This window comes from Syngnathus floridae, chromosome 8 (genome assembly GCF_059516105.1).
Source record: "Syngnathus floridae isolate MCC-2025c chromosome 8, RoL_Sflo_1.0, whole genome shotgun sequence".
NCBI classification, from domain to species: domain Eukaryota; kingdom Metazoa; phylum Chordata; class Actinopteri; order Syngnathiformes; family Syngnathidae; genus Syngnathus; species Syngnathus floridae.
The window spans coordinates 3523448-3549636 of record NC_142420.1 but is presented as its reverse complement, the minus strand read 5'-3'; the positions used below and the strand labels follow the sequence as shown (position 1 = coordinate 3549636).

The 26189-nt window shown below is 46.3% G+C and overlaps 1 protein-coding gene across 4 annotated transcripts in view; it reads left to right on the top strand.

Annotated features, from left to right (window-relative positions):
* Nucleotides 1-26189, top strand: part of LOC148394020 (cyclic AMP receptor 1) — a 65236-nt gene that overhangs the window by 24977 nt on the left and 14070 nt on the right. For all 4 annotated transcript variants that reach the window (XM_088382372.1, XM_088382371.1, XM_088382373.1 and 1 more), the window contains 3 exons: nucleotides 2487-2565; nucleotides 8404-8451; nucleotides 18973-19055. In XM_088382372.1, the coding sequence (XP_088238498.1) occupies nucleotides 2487-2565; nucleotides 8404-8451; nucleotides 18973-19055 (210 nt within the window). The remainder of the gene's footprint in view (nucleotides 1-2486; nucleotides 2566-8403; nucleotides 8452-18972; nucleotides 19056-26189) is intronic.

The window sequence follows — 26189 nt, the reverse complement described above, 5'->3', positions numbered from 1 at the left end:
TCTCGCCGCCAATGAAAAGTTTTGTTTGAATTTCATTTTACCATTTTAATGCCAAGGGAGTGATATTTACCTTTTGTGCATGTTGCTTTAAATGCCAGTTTTATTTTTATTCAGGGCACCACGGTGGGGCTGGTTAGCTTGTCGACTTACAGTTCAGAGGGTGCGGGTTTGAATCCACCGCCCTTGCATGTTCCCCTCGTGTTTGCGTGTGTTTCCTCAGGTTACTTCGGTTTCCTCCAACATTCCAAAAACATGCATGGAGTGCCGATTTATCACGCCGTAGCTGTGAGTGTGAATGATCGTTTGTCCGTGTGCCCTACGATTGGCTAACGACCAGTTCAGGTTGTCCTCCGCCGACTGCCCGAAGTCTGCAGGGATAGATTCCAGCACACCCGCATGAAGAGAAGCGCTTCAGAAAATGGATGGATGGATCGTTGTATTCAGATGGCGGAAACTCAGAGTAAAACTCCCCTTCAATTGACCAGCTTCATGCTGAATTTACGTCAAAAACTCCGCCTTCATTGTACAAAATCAGATCTTCATTACGCACGACCTTAGCCTTTCTCACCAGACCATAGATCAGCGAGCATCAAAGTATGAACACGTTTTTGGGGCTATGCTATAACCAGCTGTGAATGATGTCTCTCAATGTTAGCATATTACGAGAAACGTTCGTTGACCTTCCGAGACCTTCTCAAATTGTGCATGGTCGTCACGAACAGCTCGTTGACCTTGTGGTTAAAACCTCTGTCTGATAATTCTGGGCTTCGGAGAGCATCCTGGTTGTGTAGCTACTGTGTGGAGTTTGTCTCCCCGTGCTTTTGTGGGTTTTCTCGAGATACTATAATTGAGTGGCGACCAGACTAGGATGTCGTTCACCTTTTGCCTGAAGTCAAGAGGGCAAGGCTCTATCTTACGGCGACTCTGAACAGTGGTAGGGCTATGAAAAATGGATCTATGTTGGATCAGGTTTGAAGCATTAAGATGCGACAGAGCGTCTGGCATAGCAAATGGAGTCTTGCCAAGGAGGGAAATGGATGTCAGTTTTGGGATTGGCTACAAATACCTGAAAGTCACACAAGGGGGATTTTTGCTTTGAAAAAAGTAGGCCAATCAGTTAGGAATATTGAATCACACTTTTTTCTCCATTCTCAAGTATTCACCCATACCGACATCAAGTAACTAATACGACTAGTACTTTTGATACAAAATTTCGATTAAAACAATGACAGGTAATTTGAAAAACGTCATTTGTTTATATCTGACAAAAGTGTTACAAAAACATTATTCTCTTAGTTTATAAAACTATTTATTTATTTATTCATTTATGAACAATTTGACCCCGAGTCTGTTGTATTTCCAATGGCAAAACTTCTTTTCGAACTGTGAGTCGGCGAGTGTCCCTCAAAAAATTGCTTTTAGAGATTCCACTGGACTAATGAACTTGAATGTCTACAAATTGATCCTAAACTTTTAAATTTGAGGCATATTTCGTTCTCGACTAAAAATGATCGCGGCGAGGCCTCGGTTAGCTCGGGTCGGATGGTCGCGCCGGCTTGGGGTAAGCCTGAATTTTTTGGCACCGCACCGGTGCAAAACAGACGAAAGGCGTCTGCGAACCTGCCTATCAAAGCGAGACAAAGGCCTGGTTTTGTGATTACAGGGAGAGGTTGAAACACCTCCGAGCTTACATCACCTCCCGAGAGGTTGCATAACACAAAGCTGCCAGTCCAACAAAGCCATCACCGCCCCGCCACCCTCCCCTTGCCTCACTCCTCTCGCCTGCCTCCCTTTCTTTTATCCGGTCAGAATACCTGACATGTTTTTCGCTACCCAGTGCCTCCCCTTGATTGTCAGTGTTTCATCCCGCAGGAACGTTGTGTATTTCCGGTAATTTTCCTACCTTTGTCTCTTTGCGGTTTGGCCTCAGTAAAACGGCGTCACACGGCGTAGCTTCCGCGACCTTAATTAACCAGCCAGCCGGGTTGGCTTACGAGAATGACGAATGAGTGCGGCGTGCGCGGGTGGTCAGTCAGAAGACGAGGTTAGCTGGGTTCCCATGGGTGCTTGAAATTCTTCAAAATGCTTCAATAGTAATGATACGTTTTTCGGTTGGAGTGGGTGCTTGAAATTCTTCAAAATGCTTAAATTGTAATGATACCTTTTTAGGTTTTAAAAGGGCTTTACACATTGTAACCAATAGGAGAGTGAATAGTGAGATGCAGAAATAAAGTCAAACACGCTATATTCCATTTTAGGGTGAACATCTCAAATGCACTAGTTTATCTGTGTTGCAACTTCCTGATAACATTCTACGACACGAACCTCCGTCGCCACTTCCTTCCTATTTGAGGTGCTGTTCTAAATTATGCACAGTATGATGAAGAAAACGGTTTCGATGATTCACTCTAATTGAACCAGGAAACATCTCATTTTCGCATGAACATTCTTCGTTCATTTGCTTCCTTTCTGATGTCACCTTGCAGATGGTACGTGCCTTTGTTCACGCTCATCCTGCTGATGATTTGCTGCTACGCCAGGATAATCTGTGTGGCCAATAACCGGGTGAGTGTGCGTGGTCATTAGGCTGCATTCGTATGTTTTGTGACCTTTTGAAGATGCATCAAATCAACGGTGAAGATGAGACCGCGTGGCTGGAAGTATGCCTGACTGAACAGAGGCAAACGCGAGTGCTCAGCTGGGTCGACATCCGGAAGTGCACCTATAAATAACTGACATTTTGGATAATTTGCCTTTGTTGCCTCCTCCAACAGGTTTGTCTGACCTGCCCGGAGGCTTTCAACACCCGACTCTGTCTAAGCTCTCAGCCTTCGCATAACTTGGCAATGAACCTTTCCCCACAGTCTTATTTTTAAATTCCAATTTTTTTCACGACCTTGTTTTTTTTTTCTTTGCGCTTCCATGCAAGCTTTAATAGAAATGAGCCAACTTTTGCATTTCTTTTTTAGTCTGATGCTGCAAACCAAAGGCGAGCTGAGCCTTTCTGGCAATGTGCTTCCAAATATAGTCAATGCAGTTTGTGCGGTCAGGTGCAGCTGCTTTCTGGTCGTTGCCGATGAAGCCTTTGAAAGGAAATTTTTCCTCCTTTGCTGGTGTCGCATTACCGGTAACCAATCGGTGTTGAGTATGGACTCACTACGTCACATGCGGCAGCGCCAAAACATTCGGCATCATTTTATAGAACACCTTAGGCCACGTGCAATTTCAACTGTACAAACACACACCAGACTAATATCCAGCTCCAGCTATAGATGATTGGCAGAAGGAAGACATGCTGAAGGTCTTTCAGAGTTCTTCATATGTTCTTCATTTCTTGATGCACAGTAGACAGTAAGCAATCCAAATCCCTTTCGTTCAGCCTATTGTTAATGTAACGTTTTGCTTATTTATTCGATAAGTAGTATTGCTCTCTGGATGAAGCAGGCCGTTTGATTGGATCGATCTCCCCTCTGGCTCACATAGAAACTGTCTTCTGTTCTATTGTGAGGGCGCAGTCGAAAAGCCCGGAGGCGACATTCCACAAGGTCCGCATAGCTGACATTCCTGCTATATGACAACACTATGCGCAAAGCCCAGTGGCGCATTTGAATTTTGAATATGTCTTGGATTTCTTTTATTGAGAATTGAAAGTGAAGATCAAGCTCCAACAAAAAGCGGCCTTTAATGTGGAGCGTTCAGTGAATACAAATTTGTGTTTTGCCTATTGAAACATTACCATAAAGTCCCATCCTAACATTTTCATTACAATACAACTTCATTAATATAGTGTATTTATATTGTATACCGATCTTGCATATTCCCTACTTAGACTAATGTGTATGCGACAACATAATTACCTATTGTGTATTTCTATCGCATTTTTGCGTTGCGTATTATTAACTGTGGCTATTAAAACTTGTGCCTTCACATTGCATACCGCAAAGTCACTTGTAATAATGCCAACCTAGTGAAGTAACATCAAGACGTAAACACACCGTTGTGAAGCCCTATCCTGACATCATCCGCTAATGTCGTAGACTAAGTCGACCGAGGTATCGCAATATCCAGATTTTGCAGGGCGCTAGGGCCTCCTTTCTCGCCAGCCTGTTAAAAAGAACACCTCAATATAGCCACATGGCACATAAAAAACCTCCACCATTTCACACCATTCACCTGTCTTGCCCTCCCGTCTCTCTACCCCGTCATTTTCCCCCCGCGCTTTTCCCGTCTCGCTCCACCCGTCTCGCCCTTCACTCTGCCGTTTTGCATCCTCTATCACATTTATGACGAGCTGCGCCTTTATCTCCCTCTCCGCTGCAGGCTGTCTCACTTGAAAGAATCTCAAAAAGCTTTGAAAGCGGCGAAGGTAGGTGGCGCCTCGCTCAACGGAGAGACAAGAAGCGAGCGGGGGAGGGAGGGAGGGAGAGGGGAGAGACGGCGCGGGCTGGACGGAGACATTTTCACATTGCGAGGCAGCGAGATTGCGGGAGATAATTACGCCGTAGCTCATTAGTCTTCCAAGCCTGTGTCGACGCCGTGGCTTTAAAGAAATAAACACTGGAGGGCTATGTGCAGCTTGAGAACTAAATTGAATGTAATTTATGATTCCTCCATCTGTGTGTTCCTCGGCCATGTCCAAGCTAAAAGCCTTTGAGATTTGTTTTTGGGGTGTTAATTTATCTCGTTTGACCTCCAGTTTGCGCAGCCTGAGAAACACCAACCATTTTCTATATGGCTTATCAGACCCTTTCGGTGGCTGAGCCTTAAGAGTGGCCCAGACCCCCTCATCCTTTCCTTTCTTATTTTTCTCGATTTTCACAAATAAAATAAAGCCAACATGGCAAAAAATAAGACGGAAGATGTTTACGTCACATTAAGAATAGCATGTCACGCATATGCTGCTGGTTAATGTCTTCAGTTTTTCTAAAAAAATTTTTAAAAAAAGTATTCAAAAAGTAACACCTGAGTATGCCTTACAATTTTAAAGCTGCAAAAAACCCACGGGGAGAAATCAGCAAGGGAACCATTATCAGGCCCGACAGGGTGGTCCTATAGCGCGGTTGAAGTGTTTACGGATGTGATTTGTCCGTGCCTGTTCCTTCCCTCCATCACATCTCGACACTTAATCTGCTGATGTGCTCGCTCGCCGTGGCGTGGCTTAAGAGAAATTGCGGCAAAGGTCAGGCAGGCGCGTTGGAGACTTGGCGGCGGCGTTTGTTGATTCTGATGGATAGCGGCACTCGGCGTGGACGGCGGAGGGGGCCGCCGCGCAAACACACCGTGGTCACACTCGCATTTGCAATGACGGTCAGGGCGCCCGGAAACCATGGCAACATGAAGTTAATAAATAGCTGAACGGAGGAGCCGTGCGCATCCTTCTTGATTTCTTTTGTGCATGTGTGTGTGTGGGTGTAACTGTGTGTGCGTGCACGTATCACACTGCCCCCCACCATCAAAGATTTGCCTCGGATGTCTTTTAGTGTTCTCGCGATACCAACATTTTTACTAAAGTACCCCGATACCGGTACGGAAACAGTACCTCGAGCAAAATCTAAAAATCTGTAATATTTGCAAAAATAAAACCGACCAAAGAAATTTTAATGTTCTTATTATTAATAATAGGATATGCTTCATCAGAAAATAACATTTCAAGCATTCAAGCTAACATGAGCACTACCGTACAAACGTTTGGGGGTCCTTATTTTTTTGAATAAAATCGCTCTTTTTTTCAATTAGGATAACCTTAAACTAATCAGGAATATGTTGATGTGTTAAATGCAAATGTCTACATAGGTGTATAAAGGCCCATTTCCAGCAACCATCCCTCCAGTGTTCTAATGGTCCATTGTGTTTTCTAATTGTGTTAGAAGGCTAATGGATGATTAGAAAAGCCTTGAAAACCCTTGTGCAATTATGTTAGTTTTCATGGAAAACACTAAATTGTCTGGGTGACCCCAAACTTTTAAACGGTACTGTAAACATTGTTAAACACTATTGAACACAAAAATAATCCCTGACTTATTAATGTCTAGTTAAATACCCTGTCAACAAATTGGGAACAAAATTATTCACACTCTTACTTTTTGTAGGGAAGTGTTAAATGTGCATCACAACCAGTCACTGGAAGGCGGTCAGCGAAGTGCTTGGCCAGATTGGACGCGTGCTTACCTCGAGCCATGGTTGTTTAAAACAGACTTACAGACAGGCTTCGCCATGTCGGTCGGTTTGCCATGGCTGTCGTCAAAAAGTTCCGTATGGCACTTTGCGTGTCAAGTTTTTCAACAAGGGGCAGATGGGCGACTGCTTACATTGGACTTGAACAGTGCACACATGCAGAAGGAGGTAGACCAGGCACTTGAAGGCGTTTTACAAATTTCGGTAGAGCTGCCTTTTTTGTAAAAACCTGTACTAAATGATATCAAACCGTTTTTGATGCCAAAAGATACCACTGTTCTATACTTTTCCCGGTACCCTGTGCAACACTCCCGTATTTTCCGGACTATAAGTTGCTCCTTTTTGCACAAGCTTTTAACCCTATGGCTTATAGTCCAGTACGGCATATCGATGGATTTTTCTAGACTTTTTTGATTTTGTATGATTTCTCTTATATATGGAAATTAGACATTAACGGTCCGGTGCGGCTTATATATGAACAAAACTGGATTTTCCCATAATTCTAGCTGGTGCGGTTTATATTCGGGTGCGGCTTATAGTCCAGAAATTACGGTCCTTGTGTTACATAAAACGCCTGACTCCCTTCGCCACCGCCAATGTGTTTGGGTGTGCATGTGTGTGTCTGTTGACATTTCCCTGCATTTCCCCCAGAGAGGAGACAAAAGGAAATGTATTCCCGTACTCTCTCCGGAGGAAGCCGTCTGCTGTGTTCGCTCTCAATTTTTTCCCCCCTCTGTCTCTTTAATACATCTTCAAAGATTCCCCTTTTCCCGGTGTCACGTCATGTGCACGGATGCTGATCATTTCCCACTTCATGTCTAGATGCTGTCATGGTGAGAAGTGCTCACTTCATGAATGGGTTAATGAGTGAAGTATTTTGCATTGTCGCCAATTTTAAGCCCAGTTGCATAGCTGCTCTCTGGAAATACAAAGCCAACCTGAAAATATTCTGTGCCCATCAAAATGGAGGCCTCTTACAGCTGTTCTTCACCTAACGCTGTCCGGTATAAATGGCGCAGATACGTAATTGCAGGGCAAGTCTTTTCCAAATGTTCAAATCAAACCTCTCCTCCATTTTCTGTCCTTCCTGCTTAGTTGCAGTTTTCACACTGCCATCATCATCGTTCAAAAATCGGACCGTAGATGCCCCTTTCATACCGCTTGTGAAAACAATGATATTCTGTTGCCTTTTTTGCTGAGTTCAGCATTATAGGAACGGCACCAACACGGAATCTGGGGACCGTATTTTTCCATTGTCCAACTTTCCAATTTAGAATCAATTGTTCCATCCATTATTCCATCAATTAATCGGCGAATCCCCCCCACCGCACCACCGTAGCCTCACATATTTTTTTTAACATGTGTTTTAAGACATTTGAGAAATAGACACATTTAAAATAGAATTTAATTTCATCACTGACTTTCGGGGGTCTGGTGTTCACAATCGGAAGTGAGGACTTGTTTAAACCCCAACACTGCCTTATTTTATTTGGGGGGGGGCGATAAATGGTTTGACAGTGCATCTGCTAATAATTAGGTTTGTCAAGGTTGGCATAAATTAGCACTATTCTCACACACAATATTTTCCAATTAATTTTTATACAAGCCGGGTGTAGCGCTCTCTCACGTCACGTCAAGTGCTTCTCGGGGCCGTTAAGGCTGCTCTTTGAAAGTTGTATTCCTTTTCCGCAGCCTGCAGGTCTTTTTCCCTACGTTGCGTCTTGCTGTTCTGTATATGCTGCACTGACACGGAATGGAATTAAGACAACTCAGCAATTTCCAGCCGTGACTGAAGCCCCTAACACACTGCCTTTCTCGCCGTCGCGTTTGTGTTTAAACTGCACACACACGGATGTCCAAAGAGAGCCATAACCGATGTCCATTTCACAGTTGTTTTCGACGGAACAATTTTGTCACTGTTCTATATAAATGGCACCAAGATCGAATTGGGATGTGAGATGTTTTTAGAATGGCCAAATGAAACTTTTCCTCCGTTTTGTGAGAAACTCTTCATGTATCCGAGCCGTAACATAAGTCCTTATCACGTTGCCATTTTCCGAGTACCTCCCGTCCTCCATAAAAGTCACCTATACGTGATAGCTGGGGGGGGAAGGTGGGTGACGTTGATCCATGAATCTTCTGCCTTCAGATGTAGAGCTGTAACGGAAGCACACTGTTTTTGGAGGCATGGTCCAAATAAAACCTCCATTTTGTGTCCTCTCTGCGCAGATGCAGTCGTGGCTGGGAACGTTCAACCCGGAGCGAGAGAGACGAAAGGTAATGAATGACCCGTCTGACCGCCACTTCCCCCCCGACACACGCACTCGCCGCCGCACACGCACACAGAGCGAACGTGAGGATCAGAGTGTGTGCGGGATTAGTTCCTGCAGTCACGCTGAGCTGGTTTCAAAAAACAGCAGGGAGTGATTTGACCTCTTGACTCGCCTCAGCGCGAGTGCTTTTGCATGTATATGAATGCGGATGTGCACATAAACGTGCGTTTAAGTCGGAGGTTGCCGGGGCCTCGCTTTGACCTTACTGAAATAGCAAAGGGTGCGGGGGAGCATGGGAAGCCACATGTAAAGGATTCATTCTTAAAATTTTACTGTGCCTGTAAAAGCCTGCATTTGCTCGTAAATGTTCTGTGCTGTTATTATGTATAATCGGCACCTGCACGGAATGAGTGGACGAAGTCAACCCAGCAATTTTTCAGCTTTTAAGGTAGTGGAAGAGCTCCAACCATATCTCACGCTGCCGGTGAAAGGCGGCTTTTTCCCCCCCCCTCATTTCTGTTTCGCTATCCAGCATAAAATGCACCAACGGAAAGGCAGGAAAGAAATTGACTGAAATATTTGCTTTTCCAACTGAGATGTCAAAGTTGTAACGTACAGCAGGCGTTTTCCCCAATGTTCTGCGGCCCTTTTGTGTACCCAGACTGAATTGGGGGGAGGGCAAAGTCAAATATGCAGTTTTCCACGGAGATTCTATCAGAGCTATAACAGAAGCTCTTTTTTTGGTATGGCTGTTTTTTTGTTTTTTTTTTGGTGGTGTGCCTGTTTTGTATGATCAAAACCGAAACGGAATAGGAGGCACGACATCAGCCTGGAAATTTTCTCGCTTGTCAGTGGCATCTCTTTGACCTTACTGAAACAGCAAGGGGGCTGGGGAGCATGGCGAGGTACATGTAAAGGATTTATTCTGGACACCATTTTATGGTGCTTCTCAAAGACAGCATTTGTCAATTTTCCTTGCCGCTATAGACACCAATAGTGGAAAATTTCAGACCAGCGTTTTCAGCTTCTGAGAGTATCCGAGTTGTCACCAAACCACATTTCACACTGCCCGTCCAAGTCGGCATTTTGCAAAGACGTGTAATGGAGGAGAAAAGTTGACCCAGAATTATTTTTACCTTCTGAGATGTCAGAATTGTAACAGAACTCCTCATTACATGTAAAAGCCAGCATTTTCCCACCTTTTGTCGTTATAAAGTACACCCACGAAATTGGAGGAGTAGAAGTCAATCTGATTATCAAAATGTTTAAAATAGGCAATTTTTATTTCCACTTTTTCTCATAATAACCTGTGATGTGGAATGTTTCATACTTATAACACTTGCCTTGTGATATTGAAAGCAATGGTCGCTGTGCAACAAGCATTTTCTACGTCAGATATGATTGCCATGCATAAATTGTGGAGCTTATATTACAGCTCTTAATCATTTTTGCGGGAGTCTATTGAAAGCAATGATTAGGAAACAAGGCAATAATTATCTAATTATCCTTAGAATGAAATTCAAAGTTGCACTCCAGTTCAAAACATTAATATTGGTAAAATAGCACACATCTCTTAGCCCGGTAACACAATTGAAATAAATTCCATGGCTTTTCCGAAGGCCAAGGCCGTAAGTAAGACTGTGATGATGTCTATGGGTCCGTCAAAAGAATTGCAGCTTCTCGCGCTGACCTATGTGACGCATAATTGGCGACTTTATTAAATCCATCAAGTCTGAAATTGGATGAATTTTGAAACACGGGAAAATAGGATGATCACTATAGAAGCAGAAATTCATTTTCGTTGACCTGGCTTCTCAGTATAATATTAATAAATTTACTAATGCTAATGATGATAAAATAACAGTGTTCACTGGAAATTGAGCTGCATTTAGTTTGTGTGAACCGACTGACCTCCCAAACACAAGCAATTATCACTCTGCACCTTCATCAAAGCTGGGGCCGGGCAGATGAATGCCGATTTTCTTTCCTGAGTACTCTAAATTTGTGTGGTGCACTCAAGATGACCAACAGAACACACCTCATACATTACCAAGACTGTAGCATGGTGTTAGCTTTTCTGCTAAATGCATTGAAGTTTCACTCTTTTTTCCTTCTCATTTATATTTGTGGTGAAAGATTTGTCAGACAGCGATAATTTGGCCTGTACATGATTAGGTACCCGACTTTAGATTGACACAATGCGTGTTCACCAGTGTTAACGTAATGTCATTATGGTTAACTTATTTTTACACTTGTCTAACATTTCCGAATGTAAAAAGCTCATTTTAAAATGGCTCTGCAGTTCATAAAGGTTTTGCAATGGTGGCAGTTTGAACCGATTAGAGTAGAAGCTTGGTTTATGAACTAATTTGTTTCGACACTCCCAAACCACAGCTATTTTTGCCATTAAACCGAATGCAAATGAAGTTAAAGCCATCTTTTTGCAAGGGTTGCATCCAAAAATACATTTCGCTAAACGCCACTGCTTGTCATGCACCAGCGGTGACCGATCAGAATACTAAAATTCTGCTGTCGTGGGGATAGAACCTCATCCCCCATTGCACTACAAGGCAAAACGTTTACAGCGCTTCAGATGAAACAATCCAGGCAAAAACAAAACGTGGTGGCACGCATCCAGTGAGAGCTCAGCTGACGCAGACAGAACTGTAACACTTAACCAGTGCTGCCTAACAGCACAATCACATAAAACTTTTCAATTCCTTGGGGCTAGTTTAAAGCAAAAAAAATAAGATACAGTGTTGCTTTGAGATATGAGTGACCCGACTTGCGTTTTCTGACACACGAGCCGTTGATCAATCCATTTGTGTTTTTTTTTTTTTTTTGCCTTGACTCCGAAACAGATTGCACGGTGGCAGGTGACTCAATTCAATTCACTTCAAGCGGCAGTTTGCCACTCTCAGCTAATGTTGACTGTCAAACCAAACATAAAACAGATAATTAAACATTGTGCATTGAAAACTCAGCTCCATGAATAGGTATCAGCAATTGATATCTCAACACAAATGGAGCAGCCATCAATGTAGACAACCGGATAACAATAAGCAGATATTCTTCATCCTCCACGAACAACGACTGATATTACTGCTATACTGAGAAGCTGTGTGAGGAGCTGAGACGCCAGCACAGTATAACGGCTGTCTCATACTGCCCCCGGTGGCCAAGTTGCACACATCAGATTCAGGAGTAAATTGAGGGAGAAAGTTTGACAAAACTGGGTTAAACCTTTTTACTTGTCTTTATTCATTTAAACATTGTATTTTCTTAATAATAGATCGAGCTATTTTTCTTTGTTTTGTCTTTAGTTCACAAACCAATGTCCTTGATCAGGGGTGTTCCTAAACCACTGTATATCCATTAATTCCTTTGGGGGGGAAAAAATAGTGTTTGGAGAACCAAACAAATTATCCTGCGCTGGAATGTGTTGGACCGTAGAGGCTCCAGTGTTTGCTAATTATCATCGCATCTCCTCTAGCCTCTCAACGTAATCAAGCCCCATTATTAAAATGCGAACGCCAACACGGTCTCGCATGGTTACCACACCGCAAATGCCTGTCGCGCTCGCTCGTTCAACCTCCTCCCTCATTTCTCTTGAATGGCTGCGCCCTCTCGGCCTGCCTCTGGGGTTAAGGTGTGTAGGGCAGGTTAGGGTTAAGGTTATGTAAATGCTGCCCCTAAGTGGCAGTTGTAATTACTGCATGCTGAACTGGTGTAACCCTTTTGTGTGTGTGGGGGGGTGCGGTTGCTGCTTGTGTGTCAATGTGTGTCAACAACACACACGCCTGGGCAGAGTGCAAATAAGTCGATGGTGGTTTTTGTCTCTTAAGCCGCCCCCCAATTCACAATCTAACCCCTCCCCATCCACCGCTTTTTCTCCCCCCCTCTTGCCCCTCGCTCCCTCCGCCTCTGTCACTCTTGTACGCGCAACCCGGCATGAATAAACCAGCGCGCCAGGTTCATGCGCATGAATATTGATGAGAATTTATGCACGCGCTGCGACGCTTTAAAACAACAACAACAGCCTTGCCGATTGCGCTTGCCAAGCCTCTCGTTTGTGTGCACGGGCTTTGCGTGCATGCATGTGTGTGTGCGTCTGCGTGTGCGCATCTGTGTGTGTACCAGCAAGTGTAAACGACAGAAAGCGATTCCGGCTCGGCGCACCTCTGTCTTTGGCTATTTCCGTTCACGTCAACACGTCTTCCTCCGTCTTTCTGTTTCTCTGAGTCAGCCTGACTGCCGCTCCCCCCCCCTCACCTCTTTTTGTATGTGTGTGTGTGTGGTTTGTGTGTGCGTCTGGAGAGCGATGACGTACATAACAAGTGTCGGCAGTTATCTGCGCCGTCAGTCACGCGGCTGCGACACATCTGTGTGTGTCTTGACTGATTTGTTGGAGGTCATGCTTGAACGCACAGGAACACACACTCACCCGCACACACATGCCGCAAAACGGGTCAGCGATGGGGTATCCAGCTTTGAGGATTTAAGTCACACACGCAACAGTGTGGTCCCATTGGGTTGAAAAAAAGCCAGCTGAGCAAACGGTCGTCCTCGTTTGGTGTTTGGTGTGCTCGTTATCGAGTTTGCCTGGAGCAGCAACGCAATTGGAACCTCGTCATCGCACATGTACGCTATGCTCCTTGGCCCGTCAAATTCTTTTTTGCCCCCAAAAAAAACAGTAGGGCAAACTAAGGCACTCTGCAGGTCCTAATGCTCAATTCTGATTTTTGTCAGTTCACATCCCATATTAAACGTGACCTCAGTCACTCAGGTATGTGAATTCACGCGTCTCCAAAGTGACCCACATTCGCAGAAGAAAGTGACAACGTTACTCGCAAAGTAGTATTTGCGGAAGGAAATGTCGTCCAGCGAGTAGGCGCCGTGAATTATCTTTTCATCTCATACCCACAGGGGAGCAATTCGGGAAGAGATGCAAATACTGTATTTTTGCGGAATGAGGCGAGGCGTTTCAATCCCTTTTCATGGAAACGTCACAAAAGTTGACATCACACCATTGCCGTGCGGAATAATCGCTGAATTACTACTAGCGCCACAAATGTCCACTTTATGCTTCTATTGAGATTGAATTAAAGTCAATACTTTTACTCAAAACAACTTCACATCACCCTGTCTGCGCAGATCGCATGATGACGTCCAGGTCAGATATATATTCAGACTACAGTCAAAAAATTTAATCCATACATATCTGATCTAGGATCATGAAAGTGGCTCATCGAGATGGTCTTAAAAAAAAAAAAATCTGACACCTATGGTGATTTGAGCTGCAGTGTGCACATAGCCTAATTAAAGGATGAGCTAAAGTGCATATGTTAAATTTGACTTGCAAGTCAAAGCAAAAAAATTGTCTTATCTCAAAGCCTATTCCATTTGTCAGAATATGTCAACAATCTGGCTCAGCTGGTCCCTTTGTAAGATCTAATGCTGCATTCCCATCTAGCTTTTCAACATTATTCTGTCGTGAAGCGTTATATGGGTGAGCAAAGCTTCTGCAAAAATATTTGCAGCGAGGCAGCACATAGCTCGTGTTCAAATCTTCCTGCCGGTCGATGAATCACTGCTTTTGTAACGTGCAAATGGGCACCCTGTCTTTGGTAAAGTTCAGCACCATTTGACTGTGATTGCCTTCCCCGGAGCTCATTCATGTTATGCGGACAACTGTGTGAAACTGCGTGTTGTTTTCCATTCCACTTGTTAGTAGCTTTTTTCGAAAAATAATCACTAAGGTGTTCGGAAAATGAGCTTATTATCGTGACCAAATTGGCGAATCTACAACCGACTTTGTTTTGTAAACTAGTCCCCTCCTCCTCTGTTCGCAGCCCTATTGTTAGTGTAAACAGGACAAGTCAACAAAAAAAAATCTCATTTAAATTATTCCATAGAATTGATTAATTACCCAGCCTCAGGTCAGTGTGTTTGATTTTTAGCATTACAAAGAGCGGAAGGACAGTGTCAGTATCTCGGCACTTCCGTGCTTGTGAAGAGCTCCTTGGTGGGTTGCGTTCACATCAGGTCTGAACAGGTCCGTTTAAAAATCAGACCCCGCTTTGTCTCTCCGGGCCGCTTGCACATGATGAGTGCTCTTGACAACTCACATCTTTTATGGGCATCAGCCCTGCAGCTAGTATATAATCAGCATTAGTGCTCGCTCAGCTGTGTCGTTTTATTGTTTCCGCGCTTGCGCTTGGCCAATTTCCATTTTCTCGCCGTTGTTGTTGTTGTTTTCCTGCCAGAGTCCCCAACGTCCCTGTTGTCGGACATGTTTGACATTGAAACTCGACCTTGGCGAGCACAGCTGCGAAAACAGTCTGAGAGAAGAAATGAGAGCGTCTCTAAAACTTTGTGCCAAATTGCAAGGAGTTGCGTTAATTTTGAAATAAATTTCAACGCGGAAAGATGATTACAATTGAGTTTTAAAGTCATCATTTTTTTACTGTATGGACCCTCGGCTTCCGTTCCGTCATTTGTGCCTTTTCCTTGAAATGACTCTCTATGGCTTTCCGATTGGCTTAAGTCATAAGAAAGGGTGATAGCGCCACCTATTGTTTCGGTATGCAGTTGGCAAATATATTTCAAAGGGATGTTTTTTAATGTATCAAAAAGATTCGGTATTTCAGCGTGTACATTTGATTTGAAAATGTTTTTGAAAATATCGAAGCTAGCCCGATGTCGCGTCCGTGACACGGGAGGCTGGCGAACCAGATGGTCCGCCCCTGTTTCCCTTCTGCAGTCTAGCATGTGTCATTAATGTCGGGACCGCTGCGCCCGCCTCGCATAATTGCTCTTTCGTTCCCCTCCGCTTCTTCAGACGTGCGGGGGTCCGCGCTACAGAGGGACTTTGATTAAAAACACGAGGCTCTTTAGCCGCACTCCCTCGCCTGCGTCTTACCCCTCCTCCATCTCCGTTTCGCTCTTCCACATCCTGTCTGTAAGCGCACCGGAATTCCTCAAATGCTTGTAACTACATCTCACCTAAAATTTTATATCACCCTTCTGGCTGCGCTGTCTTTTTAAGAGCCATTTCTGGAACGCCAAATCCCCCCCCTCCCCGTCTCCCTCCCCGTCCTGTGGAGGCTCACTGGTGCTGACATTCCCGCAATGTCCTCTATCACGTCGGATCCGTCAGCCTCGTGGTTTGCCCTTTCAGTCAGACGATGAGACATTCCTGCCAGAGCGTGCACGCATGAGCTCGCGCACGCACGCATGCCTGCCTGCCGATGATGTCAGATCTCAACGCTAATAGGCCTAAACTTGTCTTGGCCCCCAGTGGGGGTCTTGCAGTCACTGCCGAAAACACGCATACATTGCGCTGTGGAAACTTGGCTTTAAATACTTGCCGCCAAGCAGAGATAAAACGCCACTGTGGGGATCTTGTGATTTTCATTTGGATTGTTTGGAAAGCCTGCGTCGGCGCTCGCTCGCCCCCCCAGGGCCTTTCTGGTGACTAATTAATTTCCAGCATGCAGGGGTAGAGGCCAGAGCTCGTGGGTCTGCCTCCTGCCACTGGCTGCGTGTTTGCGAGGAGAAGGAGGAAGAAGAAAGAAGGGAAGGGAGGGAGGCTTTGCTCCGGCTTGACTGCTGCGCCTCAGCCTGCGGGGAAGGGGGAGAGAGAGGGGAGGGAGGGAGTGCGAGGGCTGGGGGGGGGTGAGGTTTTGACGAGCAGAGCGCAGAAAATCGATCCGGGGGCCTCGCTTCTCAGCCTCTTTCCGGACGCACGAGTCCTCCTCTCCCGGGAATTAGATAACAGCTTGTAAAAGCCCTCCACCGCCAGGCGCTGCGCTCGCCTCCTCAATTCCGCCGCCGCCGCCGTCGCACCTCCCCCCACCCCTGCCCGCCTTTCCCAGCCCGCCTGCCCGCTTGTCCACCAGATATTGAATTCATCCCTTTCCAATTGGCTTTAATTGGACGCGCCGCTTCTCCCCATAACTGTGTGGATATTGCATATTATCAGCACGTTAATATTTTATTAGATTTTAATTGGCCTTTGTTGTTTGCCTCAGCGCACCAGTGCGCCCGTGAACGCGCCGCCGTCGCTGACGCCTGTATGCCTTTGTGTGTTTGTGTTTGGAAAATACCTAACAATGGCTTTCCTGCTCCGCCTCTGCTGGTCACTATCTCCTTTCACAGAGGTTCAGCAAAACTGCCATATCAGGGACGTAACAGAAGCGCAGAGAACATTTTTCATCTCGTGCCTTTCACACGGCACCCACCAAAGCGGGACATTCCCATGTTTGTGTGTGTGCGCTCATGCAGTGATGCGGCATCCCGCAATTAGATAATTAGATGTCAGCCTCAGAAGTATTCCATACAACAATAGACAAAAAGCTGGGAAATTGTCGGGTTGACTTCAATCAAAAGAACTGAAAAATCCAGCAATTGCTACACAAACGTGTGCGAGAAAGAAATTTCCTTTCCTTTGATACAAAATAGCAACATTGGAAAAAATGTTTCTCCACAAAGGCGCCTCGGAAGTAAACTGTCTCCACTTCCCAGTTTCGACTTTCTTCTGTTCCCTTCCAATAGCCGCTGTTCCATTTTTTAAACGACCATTGAAGCGGGAAAACTTGAGTTGGCTTCAAGGCAATTCAATTTCGGTGCCCTTCACGCAAACTAGCAGTTCTGGAAAATGAGTGAAAATAGCATCCCATCAATAAGAATAAGGGTATGCACACTGAATAAGATCACCCTTGAGAGCAGTTCAACGATCGACTCTGTGGTCAACGTCATCGGACTGGAGGTTGCGTGCCTTGGACACGAAATGGGCGTCCACTGATCACTCCTCGGTGGTGTGTTGGCTTCAATATTGCGAGAGAATGAAAATGGGGATCAGACTTGGTAGGCCTAAACTATTACAAGGCTATTGGCCTCCTGAAACTTGAGCTCTCGGTGGTGGTATGGCGCCTGTGGTGGTGGTGATCCACAACTCCTTGGCCGACATAACAGTGGCAGCCATCAAGTTGAACAAGCAGTCCTCATCTGCCCTTTTTTGGCTCTGGTATTCCAGAAGCTGGCCAAACGGTACTCATCTTTGGCAGTTGCTAAGGAAAAAAATTGGGTGTGGGAGGAGTTCGGTGAGGCCAGAAAGAACTATCAAATGGAAAGGAAATTCTCGTCCACCATCTGGTGTCTCAGGACAACAAAGAGGCGAACCATCGACGTGGCTTTCTGACCCCAACGCAAGATGATGTGGGTGATTGGTAAAGTACTTGAAAGATCTCAATTCCACTGACACGTCTTCCAATAGGTAGGCTGTGTGAGCTCTGAAGTTGAGGTGGTTAAAAAGGTCCTTGGTGGCGGGGTGTTGGGGATAGATGAGATCTTCTGGGATTTCCTAAAGGCTCTGGGTGTTACGAGGCTGTCTTACTTGACATACCTTTGCAACTACACATAGACATCAGGCACAGTGCCTCTAGATTGATGGACCGGGGTGCTGGTCTGTTTCAGATTAAGGGAATCACACTCACCACACTCTGAGGAATGAGTTCCTGCTCAGATGCGAGTGTTAAAGTATCTTCATGACAAAGGGATGAAATGAGCAGCAGATTGACATGTGGATTGGTGCAAAATTTGTAGTTATGCTGACTGCATCATGTTGTCTCCGAGGAGTTCAGCAGAACTCTTGATTTACAGGCCGATCTACTCTCCCACCCACACCTGTGGGTTTCGAGTGAAGGAAAAAAAAATTCCGACACAAGCAGCCGTTGGTAGCTCCGTTATCCAACAGGGGTTCAGAGTGGAGCCGCTGTAGTTCTACATGGAGAGGAGTCCAATGGAGTGGGTCGGGCATCTGGTTAAAATGCGTCTCTGACACCTCCCTGGTGAGCTGTTCTCGCCACGTCCGACCAGGAACATGTGGCCTTGGGGACCGCCCAGGATACGCTGGAAAGACTCCTGGCTGCCTTGGGAACAATGCTCGATCCCCCAAGAAGAGCTGGGTGAAGTGACCCATGGAGGGTGAAGCTTTGGCTACCGTGCTTAGTCTGCTACCCCGCTTCCATATGACCTCAGATGCCTTTCAGTTTGTATCCATCCCACCTTTGATACTCCACCCATGGTCATCAAATTTGCAGGTTAACTTCAGGTCTCCATTCCACGTCGATACCTTTTACACAGAACAGCGAGCGTCAAAGAAAACATTGTCAATACCAAGGGGCAGGAGACCGTCTTCACATCTCAATCATGGCTTTCTGCAATTCCCTTTTACCCAGCCACCTCCCATCTTTGACACAGAGAAATTGATGGGTCGACTTCAACTCCCCATTCCTTGTCAGTACCTTTCACACAGAGCAGAATAAAGATGGGCCAAAAAGCTACGCGAATCTCAATCCTGACTTTTCACTCGCATCTTTCACACAGCTATGGTCCCTCTTTTGATATGACCTCTAAAGCCATCAAATGTGCTGGATGACCCCAGTCCATTCTTCCGTGTTTGTACTATTGACATACGAGCAAGCAGTCTGAGGGGAGCTAAACATGAATTTCTCCACTGCAGGTTTCCCTGGCCGAGGAGATCAAGCCACTAAAGTGGTATCCGTCTGTTTACCTGCTGGTGTCTATCTTCCCACTCATCAACAGGTACGGCACGCACACGCACAGACACACACCAACAAGCACGCATGTGTAGACCTTCACCCGCAAGTCTTGTTGTATTTGCATAGCGGCGTCACTCGTATCTTTTCGACGCCTCCTCTCTCGCTCTTGCTTATCAGCAGCTCTTAGAAGCGCCGCTATCCGTCTAGCAGCCGAGCAAGATTGTGTGCGTCCGTGCATATTTGTGTGTGTGTGCGTGTGCGGCCACATGGAGCATTTTATTGGCTTTTTTAAAGTCGGGGCTTTGTCAGGGGAGGGTTGGCGTGAGGGGGCGGGCGGTCCAGTAAATGATAACCTCGGCCCTGTTATTACTTCTTGGCCCACCCCCCCTCACGTCCGCCATGTCTTCCGCCCTCAAGCCCCCACTTCCCACCCACCCTCTTTCCACGTAGAGCCGCTGTCGTGATTGACAGGTCAGGGTTACTAAGTGATTAGCTGCGGCGGCTCTGCTTGTCGCCACGGCGATGTTGGCAGAGACGCAGGTCAATTACAGGGTCAACGTCTCTCAAAGGCTTTTCTCCAACGCCGCTCCACCTCGTCCTTCCCCTCCCCCTTCTTAACCCCTCTGTCCATTCCTCCGCCGTCACCCCCCCTCCTCACGCTGTCAACTGACGGAGTTGATCCCGCCCCCTCCATGCCTCGGTAAATGTCACTTTCCCTTCCGCTCCGCTCTCCCTCGTTTCCAAGCGCCTTTTGTCGCCGCTCCTTCCCCTAATTTGCGATTTTCCGTCTCCTCTTTTCCCTCTCCTCCATCACACAAAGCTGCTCACCACCCGCTCTCCCTCCCTCCTTCCTTCTCTCTCGTTCTCTCCGCCTGTCTTGAGCAAACACGCGCCGCTCTCTGCCTTTCTCCCGAGAGCGCACGGGGGATAAAACAGGAATGAATTGCTCTCTCGTTGTCGTCTTCCGCCTCCTCCCGCCGCTCGGCTGCGTCGGCTGTATATATCCCCAGCTCCTATTAATTTGTTAGCCTCCCCTCCTGCCCCCCCCAACTACCTTCCTCCCCCTCCTATTTACCCCCCCTTCCTCCCCGCCCCGGCTCATATCCTCCCTCCATCCTCCTCCCTGCCTTCAGCGAAGGGGCTGGAGTGTGTAAAGTGTTTGTCACGGTGCCGTGCCGATGCTGCCGCGTGGAAGCGAGCGCACGGGAGAGAGCCTCAGTGTGTGCGTGCGTGTGTGTTTTTTGTTCAGCCCCGCTGGCGTGCGTAGGCGGCCGCTTGGTTTCGTGTCAAGGCAAATGTGCTGTCGCCGCTTGTTGCCATGTGTGCGCACTTGTTTGTCTGGCTTGACGGGAGTGCGTGTGCGCTCGCCAACGCGCACGGCTTTTCTAGCCTGCGTATGTGTGTGTGCGTGTGTGCGCGTGTGTGTGCATGCGTGTGTGTGCGCGTCTGAGTGGGGGATTATTTCTATCTGAGCTCCAAAGCCTCCTAAACAGGGCTTAGAGAGACGGCCCAGGGCAGCAGCTAAAGCTGTCGGCTAGAGCGCTCCCTCTCTCCCCCTCTCTCTGCCATTTCTCCCGGCCTGATCCGTCCTGTTAATACGCAGGCACTCCCACACACAAACACACTCTTGTTTTGGCCCTCATCTGCTGCCACACACACACATAAAATGTGCAGACAGTCACACGCCACACAAGCAATTTTAATCTGTTCCAAATGCACACTGGTAAATGTGTTAATTCGACACCAGCTGTTGCGAATTGAAATGGGAAAGCGCTCCTACTTTTCCTCGTCGCCCGTGCTCTCCCTTTCTCTCTCTTCCTCTCTCTCTCTCCCTGTGTTTGTGTGTGCGCTGCTCGGGCACGCCGACTCCAGTTTTCACAGTCTGCTTCTCACATCGCCTCCCCTGTGTGCTTTTTAGTGTGGGTGTGTGTTTGTTTACAAGGCTTGTCTAGATTCCTACTGTGCGCGCCTGTACGCCTGTTTGCATAAATAAGCCCTCTCCTCGGAAACCTCGCCGCCGATTCCGGTGGCACGTCGCCGCTTGACGAGTGAGTGCTCCTCCCGGACGAGCGGGCGCGTGTTATTTCACCGCATCTCACAAAAGCCCCTTTTCCAGAAAGCGTCGCACTTTGGTTTAGTTTGACAGGGTACACTTTTTGTATTTGGTTTCCATTGTCAAGCGCTAGGAAAGGTGCAAAAATAACAAGGGCCCCTTTCACACTCCACCGAAGCCGACTTTTTCTCGACTCCACGTCCTTGCTCGGGGTTAGGGTTTGAAGACGACTTGCGATATTGACCGCTTCTGGTGTAACAGGCGGAGCATCACCACCCACTTCGTGTGAAGTTTAGCTTCTAATACTTACCGTGCGTGCTCATTTGTGTTGAAAGCAATTATTGTCAGCCCAGACAATGGCATCATCAAACAACTAATTAGCTTAAAGGCCACTCTTTGTCGAACCAAAATGACCTCACAGTGCCTAAAGGCTCAGGTAACACCCATCAAGGCACACTGGATTTGGTCACACGACATGCACAAGCTGAAACTTCGAGACCGTGATGTCATTGTCATTCTGTTGATTAGAAAGCAGGGTGTCAGGGGAATCCCCAAATTTAGTCTGATTATCGATGTGTGTGCACTGAGTTTTAGTGGCATGAAGACTTTTTTTTTTTCTCCAGTGACCAACTGCGAGCTTGGTCTTCAGGATCTCCCTGTGACTATGTAGCGCAACTACGCACTTTAATAATTACGAACAGCATTCAGTGAGTATCGCGCTTGTGCATGTCGATGAGCGCCACAGCTTTTGTTCAGAAACGCCCCATTTAAGAGCACACTTGATTGATAATGTTCAGTTACCATAGTTTTTCCACTAGTGGTATCATTACGACATTTTGCATTCACGCGTAAATGCCGCACTCAAATAATCACCTTTTCTGTAAAGTATTTGTGTATAATTAACTGTTATTTTTTTCTTGAATCCAATTTTGCAAATAATAAAAATACTGCAACCCTGTTGGATATTAGGCTGAATATAATGTCATAACAAAAGAACAGTGCAGTTAAATGTGCTGGTTGAGAGTTTTTCAGTGAACCATTTTATAGCCAGAGGCAGAACATTTCATCCTCCTATTTCTATTTTCTTTCTTTTTTTTTATATATAATGGTCTTCTGCACTTTTTGTAGTCCATTGACTTGGGCCACTGGTGGCCTCTTTGCCACAAATGTCCATGTGTGATTTGACACTATTCCGTTTTAACCTTAGAAAAACGTGTCTTCATTAGTGTCGAGGGTGAGCTGGAGGGGATCCCAGCTGACTTGATGATGAGAGGATACACAATGGACTGACTGACTGACAGTTGCAGGGCACAAAGACCATTCCCACTCATAATTTCACCAATGGACAATTTAGAGCCAATTATCCTAACGTGCCTATTAGTGTGGGAAGCGGCTGGAGAAAGCTGAGCAGGGATTCAAACCCTCTAAACTGTGAGGCAGACTTGCTAGCCCACATTGCCCTTAAAAATATGTCGAACAAATCTACGATTCTAATCGTCTTTATATTTGAACTCACTTTCCAGCGATGCGAAAACAGCGTTTTTCCGGATGGGCTGGTTTAGGATTGTTGAGCCTTGGCAGAGGTCAACTATGCGCCATTGTGTTTGTTATCTGTTCGCGGTCCGTCTTCTTTGACGAGTTCAGCGTCAGGTTACGCTCCTTTAGTGTCAGGCTTATCAATGTTGAAATGCATGGCAGGTGAAGGTTTATTGTTCAAAACCATACTAGCTTGGACAGACGGAAAAGCAGCTTAAAAGCATGCGCAGGAAAAGAAAACGCTTCTCCAATTTTCATCCCCCCCTCCTTATTTTTACCCAAAAGGCGAGGCACGAGGCAGGCGCTCTAGTTGCCTGTGAGCGATTGAGGTTACGCTCCTTTCCGCGGGGCTGCTCCGAGCCGACGGATTGGTCCTGGCGGCGGGGGCTTGAACTGCCTATGTGTCTGCATAACCTTGAGTTCACCCTGTCGCCGCAGGGACGCATCCGGCGCCTTTCTCGTTGTCCCTCGATGTTATTTATTTTTTTTTTTTTACTTTGTGTGTTTTTGTGTGTGTGTGTGTGTGTCAGCCCACATGTGCTAGCCGGAGAGTTTTGTATGGGCTCCCTACAAGGCCTGAACCCCCCTTTCATCCCCACACCACCCCGCCGCTCTTTGGAGGAGATCTGATTTCCCTGCTCCAGGCGAGCAGAGAGAACAAGACAGCGCGTACGTGCGTCTGTGCTTTGCCGTGCGTGTGTGTGTGTGCGTGCTATTCGCCTTGTGTGTGTGCGCACGCCGAGGCCAGGCAGACCTTCCCCATCTCCGCTCGGCGCTTTGAAAAACGAGGAAGGAAATCTCAGAGCAGCAGTTATTATTCATCCCTCAAAGAGAACGTGGCGGCGGCGGAGGAGGAGGGGAAGGATGGAGGGAGGAAGAAAGGAAGAGAGGAGGGAAGGTGGAGGAAGAGTGGCGGGGGGGTCGTGGTGGTCGGGAAATATTAACGCTTATCGCGCTGTATTTTGCATCCCAGGATGTGTTGGTTCGCTCGTTCCTCCCCGCTGCTCGCGCTTTCCGACGCTGTCTTCCTTCCGCCTCTCAGAATAACTTTTGCGGCTTGGCGTGCGTTTTATTTTACACGCTATAACGGCGTCGGTGAAACGAGCCGGCGTCTCAGAAACAGAAATGTTCCGACTTATCTTTGTTTCTATGTGTGTTTACTTCCGTTTAACTGCGTGTGATTGAACAATGACAAAAACACGGACTGTCAAGTACCAATTCCCTGCCGACAGAAGTTGGGTACACATCCAGATTTGGTTTTTTTTGTTGTTGTTTTTTTAGACATCTTAATTTGTTAACAACTAAGAAAATGCATGATGAGGAAAAACAACTCCATTTTTATTGGACTAATAGTGTGCAGTGTCTCGAAACGTTCAACGCGCACACAATTGAACTATTTGTCAAGCAATCTTTCTGAATTATCTTTTTTCTTGACACCAACGTAGATTCAAAAGGCAGTATGACTGTTTTGCAAAATCCGTTATCGTATGTCGTATGGCTTCATAATTCCAATGCTGTAATAACGAAACAGGAAATCAGCTATTTTACTTTAAAGCGGCCATTTTGGGGCGGATTCTAGGGCTTGTACTTTAGAAAATTAATGAATTGATTTTGAATAAAATATTTCTTAAATTTGACGGTGATATATTTAGTCAGAAGCTAGTTAATGAAGCTATATTAGCAGGGAGTTAACATCGGGCCTAGCCATATTCGAGGGCATGCGTGGCGAGTGATGAGTTTATCATGATGTACGAGTTTGAATGTGGTTTGTTATCTGGTTCGAATTTAGTCACGACTGAAAGATCGAGTTCGATTGAAAGATTAAAATTGTCATCACATTTCTATCCAATTTTCGGACAGTTTAAGAACAAACAAAAACATTTGTGGATTAACACAGTCAACATATTATGACAGTAATTCCCTTTTGTTGGCAGCCTTATAGAGTGTGTGCGTCCCCGGTAGCGGTCGGTGTGTAACCGGAGACGAGAGCCCTGTAGCCATTCGTCTCCCGTCGCACGGCGGCAACGCTCCGCTATTCATCCCCATTTAGCGAGACCGCGCTGGCCTGCAGGATTGAGCGAAGAGCACGCTGGGGACCAGGGGGGAAGCGAGTGTGTGTGTGTGTTGCCCGTCCTCAGTCTGGACGCACACACACGCGAAAATGAATATATAAGGACGACACATGGCGATAATTAGTACGTCGCAAATGCACCATATATAGTGAAGGCCATAAACACGCTATATGTATGCTCTATACTATGCATGCAGGCACAAACAGGAAAGAGATCCTCTGTCACATGCTCGTGGCCACTTTATTTTTGTGTGAGATGCAAGCGCACCCCGCACACACCCGCACCGTCCGCTATATACCCCCCAACCCCCTACTACCACCACCACCACCTCCCCACCGCGCTTTCAGGCACGTCTTTAAATATTCATCACTCTGGCTGCTCTGAGAGTGCCGTAAACGCTGCCTCACACTCCGGGGAATCGCTAAAGCCCACTCTATCATCTGCTCTACCTCCCTCGCTCTCTTTCTCTCTTTTTTCGCTCTTTCGCTCGCACACATATTGTGGCGACGTGCGCAAGGCTATACTCGTGTGCACAAAAAGCCAAACGCCCAGCCCGGGCGATCGACTGGACACACGATGGTGTTAATCCTGAGAACTTATTCGGTGGGACGATTTGGGTTTGAGGAGCCAGCGTGTCCTCCTCAGCTTGGTCTTAAAGCCACCATTTGATGTCTGACACCATGGGTTAAGGAACCCCAATTCAAATCACCCTCAATTTGGTTCTAATGGGTTGGAACGAAATCCCTGGAAGGTACTCGGGGTACAGTAACGGCTTGTTCCGTCAGGCGGCCACCACCTTTACCTTAGCGTCACACCCATTTCATGGTTCTGTCGCCCAGGGTCCTCCCAAGTGAGGACATTGCATAATGACTGAAGAATCCTGAATTTGGATTTCAACCAAAGTACGCAGTTGGTCCTGGATGTACTTAGTCAGCTCCGACATATGTTTTGAGGTTACCGAGGGCAAACGTCGATGCTCGATTACCACCCGACCGTAATCATGACGACATCATGCCTATGGCGCATTCAGGCTTACGTGCAAATGATGTCACTGCCGTAGGAATCGAAATCCGTCGGGGGCGAAAAGCCATAAATAACCCGCCAAAATGGTGTTGAATTGTACCACGGTCTTGATTGCCAAGTTTGAGTTTTCAAGGTCACTGTTCTACAGTGCTATGTGCCACTAATGTCTTGAATTTCTTTCATGTTTTTCAAGAATGAAATCGCCCTTGATATTCATCTCGGGAAGAAAAGTCTGCATTTTTGCCACCATTGCCAGACAGTGCGGGGGATTATCATTACATGTAGGACACAACTGGTACTGGCCAGAAATTATGTCGCTTCAAGTCTATTTGCTTTCTATTAGTTTTCTTGTCTTTCAGCGAATGAATGAACAAGAATGAAAACATGATCCATGATTCAAAATCTGTTTTCAAAAAGATCCTGTTCCCAAACTGAAATTGCAGAATGTCATAGTGGTTTTGTTTTAATGTTCCACTTGTACACCTTGACCGTA